At 42.3% G+C, this 15454-nt stretch overlaps 1 protein-coding gene across 1 annotated transcript in view; it reads right to left on the bottom strand.

Annotated features, from left to right (window-relative positions):
* Positions 1-15142, bottom strand: part of DCX (doublecortin) — a 115208-nt gene extending 100066 nt beyond the window's left edge. Inside the window, exons 1-2 of the mRNA XM_040266612.1 lie at positions 14763-15142; positions 4964-5304 (exon numbers count right to left, since the gene is read on the bottom strand). Coding sequence (XP_040122546.1) covers positions 4964-5304; positions 14763-15126 — 705 coding nt within the window. The 5' untranslated portion in view covers positions 15127-15142. The remainder of the gene's footprint in view (positions 1-4963; positions 5305-14762) is intronic.
* Positions 15143-15454: the final 312 nt, after the last annotated feature.

The following is a 15454-nucleotide window of genomic DNA, read 5'->3' on the forward strand; positions in this document are numbered from 1 at the left end:
TACTTTGGCTACCTGATGCGAAGAGCTGACTCATTTGGAAAGACCCTGATGCTGGGAAAGATTGAGGGCAGGAGGAGAAGGGGATGACAGAGGATGAGATGGTTGGATGGCATCACCAACTCGATGGACATGGGTTTGGGTGGACTCCAGGAGTTGGTGATGGACAGAAGGGCCTGGCGTGCCGTGGTTCATGGGGTTGCAAAGAGTCGGACACAACTGAGTGACTAAACTGAACTGAACTGAATTTTGTCAACACACTGTAACCACTCCAGGAATCAGAAGAACAAGCTCACCTGAGAGTGAACTAATATGTATCACCATCTATTCCTTCATCGTGTTTTCCCTGAAGTGAAGTGAAAGTTGCTCAGTCGTGTCCAACTCTTTGTGACCCCATGAACTGTAACCTGCCAGGCTCCTCTGTCCATGGAATTCTCTAGGCCAGAATACTGGAGTGGGTAGACATTCCCTTCTCCATGGGATCTTCCCAACAGAGGGACCAAACCCAGGTCTCCTGCATTTCAGGTGGATTCTTTACTGTCTGAGCCACCAGGGAAGCCCTGACTGCCTAGAAATCCATTATAGCCCCTGGGAGTAGCCAGGGCCCTACAAACTACTCCTTATTCCATTAGCGATTTCTTATTGAAGTGAGGAATAAATTGGGATCTCATTCTATTAGTGATGGTTAGCTTCCCCATCTGAGCTTCCCTGGTGGTTCAAGTGGTAAAGAAACTGCCTGCAATGCTGGAGGCCTGGATTCAATCTCTGAGTCAAGAAGATCCCCTGGAGAAGGAAATGGTTATCCACTCCAGTATTCTTGCCTGGAGAATTCCATGAACAGAGAAGCCTAGCGGGCTACAGTCCATGGGTCGCAAAGAATCAGACACAACTAAGCGACTAACACCTGGACTTTTTTCACTTCAGCTATGCTGTCTACACAGACCACAAATATCTCAAAGGAAACTGGTCTTCTACATCAGCAAAACATAAGCCCTAAAAAGATCAAAGGCTCCAAAAGCACGTCCAAAGAAAATAAAAACAGAGAGAAAGAGATGAGAGCCATATCCAGATTGCTTGTCAATCATTAGAGCCAGTCAGTCAAATGGTACACATGAGAACAGAAGCAACAATAAATCAGGTATAATCAACTGGGCTGTTTTAACTGTTTTATTTAAACAAAGGGGCAGAAAACTACTTGACTTGGTCCATTTGGGATCCAGTTAGAGCAAGACTGAAACCAAGTGATGGTCCTGACTTCATGATAGAAACGTTCCATAACAAATAGCCTGGACCATACTTCATCATTTCTGCCTGGTGCCACTTTTAGCCAAAGACAGGCATGGAATCTCAGCCAAGCAAGTCCAAGTCATTGCAACACATGTGCCTTCAGCATGCACAGAGGAAGGTCATATTCCCAAGTAGTAACAATACCTAGTAGTAATCAAAGTGACTGACAGGTGTTAACATGAGGGCTGTCATCACTAGAATTGGGAAATGGGCTGGGCTCCAAAATTTTGAATTTGACTCCCACTTTCAGTATACTCAGTACCTATTTTGTAATTAGTAGGTTTTGTCCTCATACCCCTAAATTCTCTTATTTAATGTCCTTGCTGTAACCATATAACAATGTTTGATTTATGGGTTCCCCTATGTATGACAATCTTACCAGTGAGGTAAGAGCAGTTAGTTCTTAATCATTCAGCATATTCTATAAAGTATTTCGTAGTGCTCTCTCTCTCTCTGTCTTGTGTGTGTGTGTGTGTGTGTGTGCATGTGTGTGTATATCTGTGTATTCTATGAAATATGTTTGCGGTTAAATAAGATTGAGAAATGTGATGGTTCGATCGCTAAGTTATGTCCAACTCTTGCAGCTCCATGGACTGTAGACTGCCGGGCTCCTCTGTTCATGGAGTTCTCCAGGCAAGAACACCGGAGTGGGTTGCCATTTCCTTCTTCAGGGGATCTTCCCAACCCACGTCTCCTGCATTGCAGGTGGATTCCTTACTGACTGAGCTATGAGGGAAGCTTCAGATTGGGAAATACTGAGTCTAAATTAAATGGATTTCCTTTCTACAGGACTTCTCAGAACATTTAGCGTGCCACTGGGCAATGTGAGTCTCTAAGAAAGGTACATAAGGTGCAGCATTTCACAATCTTATTTGACCACAAAACCCTTTCATGAAGAGCTTCTGGGAGTGGGGAAATGGGTTCAGTCCTCAGAATATACTTTGGGAAAAAACTTCTTTAAAAGTCTGCCCTCAGTGACTTCTAAGTAAGTAATAGGAGCTTCCCAGGTGGAATATGAACCCCTTTGGAAGCCGGCTATGTCTTCTGATAGACCTAAGTATAGTCTGGTGCTAGTGGTAAAGAACCCACCTGCCAATGCAGGAGACCCAAGAGATGTGGGTTTGATCCCTGGGCTGGGAAGATCCCCTGGAAAAGGAAATGGCAACCCACTCTAGTATTCTTGCCTGGGAAATTCCATGGACAGAGGGGCTTAGTGGGCCACAGTCTATGGGGTTGCAGAGTCAGACACAACTGAAAGACTGTGCACAAACAACCCATTCAATCAACAAACATTTATAGAGCATCCACTGTGTATCAGGAGGTGAACATTTAAAAAAAAGATTTAAATTACTTTAACTTTGCATGATGGAGAGAAGTTTACAGAAATATCATTAGATTGGGACCAGACCTTAAAAGATGACCCCCAGGGGTCAGAGTAGGGAGAGGGAGACAATTTAAAGAGAATGAACAGTAAGTGCAGAGTCACTGATGTCTGCCAAGGCATTGTTCTGCTCCCTTGCACACTCCTCCCTGACGTGTCTGTACACACACCATATCATACTTTGACATTTTGTAAACTGTTCTCCAAATAAATGGGAACCCATGCTTGAAAGGAGTTGGAAAGCTTGCTATAGGATGAAAATCCACCATCACTGGACTGGAGCTTGCTTACCTAGGAGGTGGAGGTGTCCTATATTATTATTATTATTATTATTATTAGGAACAATCCCAGAATGGCAAGGAATGCATAGCCGACAGAAGGCACATCCCATAAAATGCTGGAAATTTGTGGTAAGAATGATAGAAAGGTAAAGTTGAGGAAAGAGAGATAACATTTATTAATCCATATTTAAATTGTCTGACAATTTACATATTTTATCTCACTTCATGATGAATTGTATGCACACACATTTATATCATGTGTTTTGATTTCCAGACTGCTTTCATATCCATGATTTCATTTGATCTTCATGAGAATCCTGTGAGCATGGAAAGGGCAGATGTGATTAGCCCCTTTGTGCAGAGAAGCGTGAGCCTCAGAATAGTTACTTGATGAGCCCAAGGTCACAGAGTAAGTGGCAATATCCAGATTAGAAACTATGCCTTCTAAATCCCAGTCTGATATTCCTGGTTTGTATTTGTCCTGTACTTCTTCAAGAGGCTAAAGGTACAGGCAAACGGAATTATGCCTAATGTTAGAAAAATCTTTCTAAAAACTCCAGCTGTTCAACAGTGAAATAGGCTTTTATGAAATTGAAATGGTTGTAGATTATATCCTTGCCATGGAAGGGAGATTAAATATCATGGCTTCTAAGGTCACCCTCAACTCTAAGATCCACTGATCATAAATTTCCTAGGCTGTACTTCTTTGAGGTGAGGTTTCTGATGAGTATTCCTATTCCTGGATAGCTCCTGTTCAATATATACTTGGTCCTCAAAAAACAGATACTCTTTAGACAGATACTTAGGAGTTAGAACTTTTCGCACTGCAGACAAACCCATTGCTTTGGTACAACCAACACAAATCACATACAACCAATACCTCCAGGTTTCTCTCATATTACAAAATGGTTGGGAACAGATAGAAGGCACACATTTATCCAAATCACCATGTACATGAATTTGCGTTTTCCCAGCAACTTAAAACCTTGTAGTGCACAGTATATAATAGAAATGATGGAAGGAGACATAGCTGTGCATTTGAATACTCATAATTCTGATACAGTGAATCAATTTGTTTTTAGAATCTATATAGTTCAAACACAAAAGGTATTTTAAGAGGTGGAAAGTATGGACTGATAATAATCCACACTTGTCTTGTCTGATGATGGACCAGGATTCTCTTTAGAGGCAAAGGAACCAGCCACTGTTCTACTTTCCTTGGAACATTTTTTTGTCATATATTTACAGCTCCCCATGCTCAAGAGAATGGTGCATCTGTCAGATGGAGACGCCTGGCTGCATTCTTTCCCAGATATTAATATAGGTGGTACTTTAGTACCATAACCAGTGACATGCAGAACCTGATTTGGAGAGGAACAGATGTCAGCATCTTTCTTGGGCTAATTTTAGGATCCTGAAATAGTCCCTTTCTCACAGAAACCATCAGTGGAGCCAAATTAAGACAGCTATGTCACTTGGAAAAGAGAGGAAAAAAATGTAGTCTTGTGTGAGGCAAAGACAACAAACCAGGGACTTCAGTGCTTCCCCCATATATGACTCCTTCCATAGAATATGGTGGTCACTTCAACTTCTTTTCATCAGAATGGATGTTGAGTACCAATTTAAGAATATCAGACAGGAAATGAGTGCACAAATCTCATTTCCAGTCATATACATTGAACAATCAAGGTTGCCTCATGCAATAGCTAAATTCATATTCAAAAGAGTATTTAGTACCTAGGTTTCAACATCTTTTCTTAGCAGATAAGGAAGCTAATAAGTGACCATTCTACTTGGTAAGTCAGAAGCAGATTGCATTCCAAAGCTTCAGATTCCTGTTCCATTGCATTGTCTGCTGAATGGACATTTCTTCCAAATGAGACATAACATATCAGGTAGGGATAATGAGAGGTGGAGGAAGGGTCTTCCAACCAAAAATGATGTTTGAGGTTTAAGATGGTCAGCTAAGGATTCAGAACAAATGAAGAGTAATTTGGGGGGGGGGGGAAGTACCTACCTGCTTTCCATCCAGAGTGTAGAGTTTCTTGACAACCCCGGTCTCCAGTTTGATGGCTTCAGTGATATCAGTGAGGACTTGCTCAAAAGAGTGGGCTGTCTTCTTGTTCAGAAGCACACGCACAGCCTTCCGAGGCTTCACCCCACTGCGGATGATGGTCACCAGCTTGGGGCGCACAAAGTCCTTGTTCTCTCTGGCCTGGGCACTGTTGCTGCTGGCCAGGGACTGAGGGGCTTTCATATTGGCAGATGTCTTCACATTGACAGACCAGTTAGGATTGACATTCTTGGTGTACTCCACCTTCTTAAAGAAGTTGTCTGAGGAGCAAACATAGCTTTCCCCTAAGGGAAGAAATACATGGTGATTAATAGCAGGTATATGGACTAGTCTAACAAGACTAATACACACTGACCTTGGAGGAGGACTTTTGGAGAAATGATGATAATAACAAACTTCATGTGCCATTCCTAATTAGGCTCTCTAACAGTTTGGTCATTCAAATTCAAGGGCAAGTAATCAGCAAAATAGTCTTCATTATAATGGCATACTTAGTGAAAAATCCTATAAAGCTAAGGGTCCCAAGGACAATGAATATATCTAAGTATAATCTACCAAGTGGGGTTCTCAAGCTTGACATTGTTTTACTGGAATTGAAATGTCTATTAACTTCTAGGATATGTGTTAATGTCTAGGGGCATTACTGAAGTGTTTTTTAACATGTCTCTGTTTATTTTTTTAATTAATCTTTTTTAAAATATAAATTTATTTAATTGGAGGCTAATTACTTTATTGTATTGGTTTTGCCATACATTGACATGAATCCGCCACGGGTGTACATGTGTTCCCCATCCTGAACCGCCCTCCCACTTCCCTCCCCATCCCATCCCTCAGGGTCATCCCAGTGCACCAGCCCCTAGCACCCTGCCTCATGCATCAAACCTGGACTGCTGATTCGTTTCACATATGATAGGATAATTGCTTTACAGAATTTTGTTTGCTTCTGCCAAACATCAACATGAATCAGCCATGGGTATACATGTGTCCCCTCCCTCCACAACCTCCCTTCCGTCTTTCTCCCCATCCCACCCCTACAGGTTGTTACAGAGCCCCTGTTTGAGTTCCCTGAGTCATATAGCAAATTCCCATTGGCTATCTATTTTACATATGGTATTGTAAGTTTCCATTAACATATCTCTATTTCTTAATGTTCCCATCCTATTTCTGGACTCACAGCCCCATGCCTTTGTTATATTATGAATTGGGGAGAACTTTCAAAATTAATTAATTAATTCCAAGTTAAAGTGACCACAGTAACCTTTCATATTGGGCATACAGTGCAAACTGGCCAAGAAGGCAGACTGTACTTTGGACAGAGTACATGGTTAAGCAGCAGAATACTAAAATGTGAAATGTGTGCGTGTGTGTGTGGTGCATGTATGTGTATAACTGTATCTTCTACTGATCATCCCCACAGGCAGGTAGAAAAACTATCTAAATAATAACCTGGACACACACACACAAACGTTTCACACTATTTCTTGTGTTTGCAGTCTAGTTCTTGCTTGAGAAATGCTTTCCCATTTCCACTACCCCCTCCCCATCTTTCCATCTTTCCAAATGCTATACACTAGCTCTATGTGTTCAGGGCCGTCTTCACCAGTGCTCACCCTTGGCTGCCACAAGTAATGAGGTGAAGATGTGAAAATACATTATACAGCCTGATTATGGATCGGAGGGATCTAGTGCAGTTTTCCCATTTACCATGGGCTAGAGGAAATGACTGGGCTTCCTCAGTGGCTCAATGGTAAAAATCGCCTGCAATGCAGGAGATGTGGGTTCGATCAATGGATCAGGAAGGTCTCCTGGAGAAAGATATGACAACCTACTCCAGTAGTCTTGCCTGGAGAATCGCATGGACAGAGGAACCTTCAGGCTATAGTCCATGGGGTTGCAAAGACTCAGAAGCGACTGAGCATGCGTTCACAGGGGAAATGACTAATTCAGCGGAAGAAAGGCAGAGGCCAGAGGCAAGAGAAAGGGATCAGACACCTGGACCTAGAAGCTGGAGAAAAGAAGAAAAGAGGTAGGCTCAGCTTGGAAGGGGAGAGACTATTGGAAAAGGTTGAATTTGTCAGGTAAAACACATTAGTCTCAAGGTATATGGAAGTTGATCCAGAGGTCGAGCTGCAGAAAACCAGTGTGATTTAATCAGGTTTAACTCATCAGTAAAAATGTTTAATAAATAAATAAATCAACCCAAGCTGGTGCAAAGAAAGCATTAAACACAATTATAATCTGATGGCACTTCTTCCTTTGGTCTCAGCAGGAGAACCGAGCAGACATTCAGCTAGGCTGATAATTCACTCCTTGTGCAAATATTGATTGTTGTGCCGTAGCACCAAAGACTTTAAGTCATGTTAATTAATAAATTTCTCAGTTAGTGCTGAGAGAAGATTCAGTCAGATTCTCTAGGGCACCTTTGAGGACATTTAGATGTGAGTGTGGAAGGGGAAGGTAAACTTCCAACCCTGTTCTGAGTCCCAGGAGTTGCTAGTGTTCTGTCTTGACAAAGAGACCAAGACCTGGGTTTGTAGGTGAGCACAGGCCCTCTCCTACACTCCGTGCCTGCATGCACAGCTAGGACAGGGAAGTCAAAGACCTCAGCCAAAAGAAACCCTAATTTCTCTGGCTCCCACTGGCCAATTCAATCCAACCGAAGTGATTAGAGGGTTTGGTCTTTAGTTTTTGACTGAAAGGATGCAGAGAGCCTTTCAATTCCTCCATATATTTACAGCCATTATTCCCCACATGCTAGAAATGGCCTCTTGCCTTACCACTCTACCAGATGCTCGGCACCTTCCACGAGGTCATGTACTTTAAAACTGTGTCAGACAACTGGTGGTGTGCAAATGTATGAGGCTATATATTTATGATTTCACTCATCTACAGTCTCCTCAGGAGAGTCAGCTGTGTAGCCCTATTAGGACTCTAGACTTTTTTTTTGCTTCCATCTCTTAAACCTCTTAAGCCTCTGAACTCTGAGTATGATTAACCACCCAGATGAAAATGAACACGATGGCAGACAGCTATAGTATCATATGGCACCCGAGAACTTTTCCGAGGGCCCAGCTCTCAGCCAAATCTATGTTGAACACTTTCCAACAGTACATTTTCGTCTCTCTACTCTCTTTCCTTTTGGCCCCAATATGAAGTAATGGAAAAAGAGCAGCTGATGTGATGTCAGTCAGAATGGGGTTCCCCAATATTTTCTTGTTGTGCACCCTTGGGCAAATTACCTAACTCCCCTTCACTTCAGTTATTTGTCCTCTAAGTGGGGATGATGATAACAAGATCTACTTCTGAAGGTTGCTCTGGGGCTCAAGCTGAGCCCACAGCCTGGTACCTAGGAAGCACTTGATAAATGCCGGCCATCACTATTATTAAGGCCCTAATCTGAAGGAATAAAGAGAGAACTAGAAGAGCAAAGAGGGAAAGGAGGAAGAAAGAGTTTAGGGAAACGAAATGAAAAGAGGAGGAGTAGAAGCTGAAGGAAAGAAAAGAAGCAGCAGCAAGGGCAGCCATCTTGGAACTGTGCTGTAATCCATATAGAATATGAGCACTGCATGGCACTCATGCTTCAAAGATAATATTTCCTGAGGCTTGAGAGAAGGCCTCCGATTGCTTCAATGCCAAATGTGGTAACTTTATGGCTAACACCAAGCAAATCCACTTGCTGCCACTGCTGGCTCACACAGAGGGCAGAATATTTTTAAAGGTTATCTTTTTCTAGAGCAGTTTTAGGTTCACAGTAAAATTCAGGGGAAGGTACAGATTTTCCATAGGACCCCTGAGCCCATAATGCATACCCACACCCATTATCTGCATCCCCCAACAGAGGGCAGGATGTTTGTGATGGTGGAGGGGAAGTCAGACAGACCTAGATTCAAATCCTACCCAACCCAACAAGTTGGGTTGACCTCGGGCAAATCATTTAATATCTGAGTCGCAGCTTTTCTGTCTATAATGGAAGGTATTGTGCTAGGTGACATTTCAGTTCCTTCCAGCCCTAAAGGTCTATAAGAAGGAATTTTCTTCTCTTCTGCATCCCAAACAGGCTTTGGGAGACAGAGTTGTTATGGTAATGGCCTGTTAAAGAAATAGGTGCCCACCACTAAGGACTCTCCTCTTCCAGAAAGATAACAAATGAGCTGCTTCTCTTGATCAAAGTTTCCTTGTTCTGATTTTGTGAGCATCTGCAATGTATGCTGCCAGAGCTCGATGCTTCTTGCAGGTCCAGCTGCCAGGCACTTGGAGCCGGGGTGGGGGGCGGCGGGACGTGGGGGGGGTGGGGTGGGGGATGTTGCACCTTTACACAGCTGGGTTCTACTCCTGTCACAGCTTCCAGGAGCCATTTCCCACCCGCTGGAAGTCGAAAAGGAAAGCTGGCTTCAGAGCCAAGCAAGGTGACAATTTGCTGGAATCGACAATCTGCTTCAGGGAGAGGGGGTAAGGAAATGAAGTCATGGAAGCAAAGCTGAAAGGGCAGGAAGGGAACAAGCTGTGGCCTCAAGATGATCTAATGTCTACCTCTCTTCACTTTCAGGAGGACTCCATTTCCAAAAACATTAAATATGTTTATAGTTTCTCAGTGCAAAAAGCACATCTGTCTGGACTTTCTCCTCTTTTTCCGGGCTTCCTCCCTCCAGAAAGAAAATATTAAATGGCACTTTATCGTATTATCAGATCTATTTGTGATGTATCACTCTCCCAGGTATCTTAAAATCCTCCTCTTCGGCAATGTGCTTGCTTTAGTAGTTAGAAGATAAACTAGTGAGAAAGTGGTTTCATTTCATTGGAACAAATGAATATGGCAAAGAAAGTGGATCATAGCCAGTGTCACCATACAGATCTTTCAACAAGACCATACCAATTGAAATATTTTGTCCCAAGATCTGCATAATGATGCTCAAGATGATACCATGAAGACTGATCTGGGTACTTACGTACAAGGAAGTAGGGAAGGAATTAGACACTACATAAGGGAAGAACAATTCTCTAATGAAAGACTAAACAACAACAAAAAAGCCACTCTTGGATTTCATTCGTTGATCCACTGGTAATGCAGCTCATACATATATGGCCACATTCTGTATGGCTTCACGAAACCTTTCATGTAACCAAGGAACTGTGGGAAAACTGACATCAATAACCTGACTTTGGTCCAAAACGGTCCCCTTACTACTTTCAGTACCTAGCGGCAGACAGTAAGACTAGAGAGGCATTAGACGAAGGAGTGCCACAAGGCCATAGTGATTATTAACCAATTGGTTTCCATTTCACTTTATTTAGGCTAAATATTTCATTATGTGGCCATTTGGAAACATAGTATGTTCTATGCTTCATTATTTCTTTAAGATTAACAAGTCAAAAAACAAAAAGATTTTTGTATTCCCAGGAATACCCACTAATGTAGGTAGCTAAAGGGGACCATCAAGATTATTTACTCTAATACTTTCCCAAGTTTAACTGCTTGTAAGGTTCACTTGGGGAAATCTGTAAAAACACATGCTGGGGATTCTGAGTCAATTCCTGAGTGTGGCCCAGGAACTGATATTTTTCTAAAGCCCTAAAAGATTCTGAAAAGCAGGCAGGTTTGGGAGCCACTAGCTATTCCAACCTCTCACTAGCATTATTATTATTATATCATGAACAATAATAGTCCCTTGGAGCTGCAGCTTTACCTTGTCAATGTGTTTCCATATCTATTATCTAATTTTATCCTCACAATCACTCTAATAGATACAGAAGGCAGGTGTTACTAGACTCATTTTACAGATAAGAATATTACAATAGATATACAAAGTATGCTGTATACATATGATACAATATTATTCCTTTAAAAAAAGGAATGGAGACTTCCCTAACAGTCTAGTGGTTAAGATTCTGCGCTTTCAAGGCAGAGGGCTTAGGTTCAATCCCTGGTCAAGGAATTAGATCCCACATGTCACCCAGTGCATTCAAAAAAGTAAAAATTTTTTAAAAAGAAGTGAAGTATTGATACATGGTATAAGCTAGTTAAGTGTTAGTCGCTCAGTCCTGTCCAACTCTTTGCAATTCCATGGACTATAGCCCACCAGGCTTCTCTGTCCATACAAACCTTGAAAACATTTTCTAAGTGAAAACAAGCCAGTCACAAAAACCACATAGTATATGATTTCAATTTCTATAAAATATCCAGACTCAGCAGATCTGTAGAGACATAGGCAGATAAGTAGTCATCTAGGGCTGAAGAGAATACAGCAAGTGGGCAGTGACTGCTAATTGGTACAGTGTTTCTTTTGGAGATGATGAAAATGGGATAAAATTAGATTATGATGATGGTTTCACCACTTGGTAAATTTTCTAAAAATCATTTAATTCAGTTGGTGAATTTTACAGTGTGCAAACTAAACCCTAATAAATTTGGGTTTTTTAAAGTTGTTTTTAAAAGAGAGTACATTAGTCACAGTGATGATAAGAAGAAATCTATAGTCATGTAGCTTAACCAGCTATAAACTAGGATGACTCAAATATTGGGTTGGCCAAGAAGATCATTCGAGTTTTTCAGTACCATCTTAAGAAAAACTAAAACTTTTATGCCAACTCAATAGTAACATCTACCATTATTGGAATTTTCAGGTGGCGCTAGTGGTAAAGAACCCACCTCTGCCAAGGCAGGAGAGCCGGTTTCGATCCCTGGGTCAGGAAGATCCAATGGAGAAGGAAATGGCAAACCACCCCAGTATTCTTGCCTGGAGAATCCCATGGATAGAGTAGCCTGGCAGGCTACAGTCCATGGGGTCACAAAGAGTCGGACATGACTTAGTGACTAAACTACAACCCTTTATTGAGTACTGCTAATGTGCCAGGCAGAATACTAAACAATTTATAGTCACTGTCTCATTTAACCCTCAAAGCAGTTATGCCCACTTTACAGATGAACAACTGAGGCTTGGGAGGCCTAAATGGTTTCCCCAAGTTCACACAAGCTAGCAGGTGGCAGAGCTTGGATTTGAACCAGATCTGATTCTAAAAATTTATTTTCCTGTTATAACCTTCTGCCTCTAAGACAAGAACCCAACGAATCTGACTCTTCCCCCAGGGATCTTTCCAAACTTTTCAATTTGAAGTCTCTTGTAAAGCAATGTGTAAATTATTTGTTTTAATCATTCATTTAACCTCTTCCAAAGGTGAACAAAGTAAAAGACTTTTATCCTCCATTCCTACATGAGTAGTTGCAAAAGGACAAAAAAAAAAAAATAGGAGTGAAAACAACTGCCCTCCCTTTTTTGGTTGTACCATGCAGCATGTGGGATCTTAGTTTCCCCACCAGGGATTGAACCATTGGTCCCTGCAATGGAAGCACAAAGTACCAACCACTGGACTGCCGGGGAAATCCCAAAGACCCCTTTTCTTTATCCTCTTCATATCTGTGTATATTCCCATTTGGGGCAATGGTGATGGAAAATTGGTCACACTTCTCAGTGCTATCCCAGGAATACCCTAGAATTTCTGTGACTGAATCGCAGTACTTAGGACTGAGAGGGCATTGAGGGCACAGCAGACTGTGACTGTAAGTGACATGTGAATAAATGCAAATGAGCCTTAGTCACACTCTGCATAAAATTCACACTCTGCACACTCACCAGAAATTCACCAGGAAGTACTACTACTGCACCCAAGAGTGGTAAATGAGAGGAGTCCAATCTAGCAGAACTCAAAAGGATCAAGAGAAAAGAAAGCTGCAGTCTTCAAAATTGTATTTATTACATATATTCAGCTAAGATTATCACAACACACACCACAATACACATACACGTAGGCATGCGTGCATACACACACACACACACACACTCATACACACAAATCCAGGAATGAAAATCAATACCAAGGGCCACTCTTTGAGCAAGACATGTTAAAAATGTATTTGGGGAAGAGAGAAATCTGTGCATGAGATCTCTCACAGTAGACACAAAAACACTGTAATCCTTGCTCCAAATACAATGGCACTTGATTCAGAATTCTGCCTGAGCATTTATGGTGGTCTTTAAAAGATAGCAGCTAGTAGAAATGTGGACATACTAGTGATTCAGGTGCTTTGTTTATGAAAATTATTACAGAGAAACACTCCCTCCACCCCAGTTTGACTGAGATGTGGATTTTACAGTGACAAAGGATGCAAGCCCTATCGATTACTCTGTTGGACAGCTCCCTGGATCCAGCTTCTAGTCCTTCAAGTTTGCCCAGACTCTCCTTTCTTTTAGGATATTTGCTAGGATGGCCAATCCTTCAATGTTCAGAAGCCTAGGATTAACCTCTTCCTGGCCCTCCAGCACCTGATCAAATAATCAAGCCCCATCAGCATTGTTTCTCAAGGTCCACTTGGATGGAGAAAAACCTCAGACTTGAACCCTGCCTGAGACCCAGATCTGGCAGCCATATGGGCACTGGCTCTTATAAGTAACTGGCCCCAAATCACTTGACCTGACTTGAGAAACAGCAGCTCCTTGCGAGAATGTGCTCTTGTACAAGGGAAGCCCTCATGCTCCTTTGTTTAGGAATACAAGAAACCCAGAAGCAGTGAATCAGAGGCGGGGCACTGCCTATCAAGTCCTTTAATGTGCTGTTTCTCCTTCCTTGCCAGCTGTTTCAAAATTTGGTTTCCCTAGAGATCTGCCTGTTCTAAACTCATCTGCTCAGGGGAATGGAAAGAATGAGGAGGGAGGGTTGGTGAATGGGAAGAAGTTTGGTGGTGGGGGGGAACATTTTCATTACCACAAGGACTCTTGAAGGACTCCTAAAGCTGTCCTTTAAAGTACTGTCAGGTGAAACCAATCACACATATTACACCCATGAAAAAGTCGGGTGGGGAGGCATCCTCAATAAACTTGATTTGATAAAGTGAAATGTTAAGAACATGTCCCCAGATCTATTTATCTATATGATCATGAAAAAGACTTCATGGCTGAGCAAGTTTGGGCAAGAGCTGGAGTTTTCCCTGTTTTTGAGTTGGGTGCACAGGCTGTCAGGATTTTCAGCAATCTTGTCATAAAATTCAATTGCATAACCAAAATCTAGAAATCTGTTTAAATACAGATTTAGGTATAGCAGCTCAGTTCCTATTCTAATAGGAATAGTGTTTATTAAAATACCAGACATACCTACAGCTTTATTTGGCATTTCTCTTAATGACCTCAGCCTGAGGGACACACCCTGAAGTGGGCTTTTTAGAAGCAACAGCTGAGCAGTGACCACTTACCTAAAAGTATAATCCTTTGTGAATACGTTGGGGAAGTCCAGCTTTTAGGGTGCACGTTTCCATGAGTTGCCATTCACAAAGAGTCTCTCAGCAGTTTAAAGGATATAAGTATACAATGTTTTCTTTCTCTTAACCCAACCAAACCTCCTTCCTCATTTTATACCCCTAAGGATTTTATGGTGTGCCTCAATAGTGCTCTTTAGAGTTGATGATGAACAAATTCTAGAGTAAATGGTACAATTCAGATTTTTCTTTGTATACCCTGGGAGAACAACACAATGCATCCTCATAGTCAGCCACACTTCAACCCCAGCCGAGACTGAAGCCCACGGAGGGTAATGGCTAATGATTCTGACTATGCCTACAGAATCAGAAGTCTCTGCAGCACCCTCATGTTTTAACAAACATAGTTCCCAATTTCTTTTAATCAAAGCCAAGAAATGTAACCATAAGTAACAATAACCCCTCCCACTAAGGGCCACCACCCACTCCTCGAATTACCTTCCTCCAGTTCATCCATGCTTCCAATTTTCCGGGATCCATCGATGGTGTAAATGTAGCGCACTCCCTGAGGCAGGTTGATGTTGTCAGACAGAGATCGTGTCAGGTCAGCCAGCAAGGCATCGAAGCTGCGAAAACGGTCAGAGGACACAGCGTACACAATCCCCTTGAAGTAGCGGTCCCCATTGCGGTAGAAACGTACCTTCTTGGCTTTCTTCTCGTTGCTTAGTGCCTGCAAGGTTCGGGTTCGGTAGAAGCTACAATGGGCGCTGTGAGTGGGGCTAGGTAGCCCGTTCATCCGCGAGCCTCTCATGTTCCTGGATGTCTTATCTCTTTCGTCAAAATGTCCAAAATCAAGTTCCATATTTTGGTGGAACCTCAGAGACCTGAGTGTTGGAGAAAAGCGGGGAGGCGGAGGGGGATGAAAGGAAGCAAAGAAAAGGGGCAAGGAGGGGGAAAAAAGAAAGGAATTCAAATATTAGCCAGATCCAGATCTGCAATCTGCTGCTTGTGAAAAGAACTGGTTGAAAAAAGCCCGTGACCCATCTGCTGCTTGCCCCTGACCTGCAAGAATATTGATCTTAATAGAGAAGAGGGAGGGGCTGGAGGGGTGCTGGTGGTTGTGGGGGTGGGGGTGAGAGATGCAGAGGGAGGCACTTTGGGCACTGTTCCAAAGAGAGGAGAGGGAGGGA

Source organism: Oryx dammah, unplaced genomic scaffold (assembly GCF_014754425.2).
Source record: "Oryx dammah isolate SB20612 unplaced genomic scaffold, SCBI_Odam_1.1 HiC_scaffold_23, whole genome shotgun sequence".
In the NCBI taxonomy this organism is placed as follows: Eukaryota; Metazoa; Chordata; class Mammalia; order Artiodactyla; family Bovidae; genus Oryx; species Oryx dammah.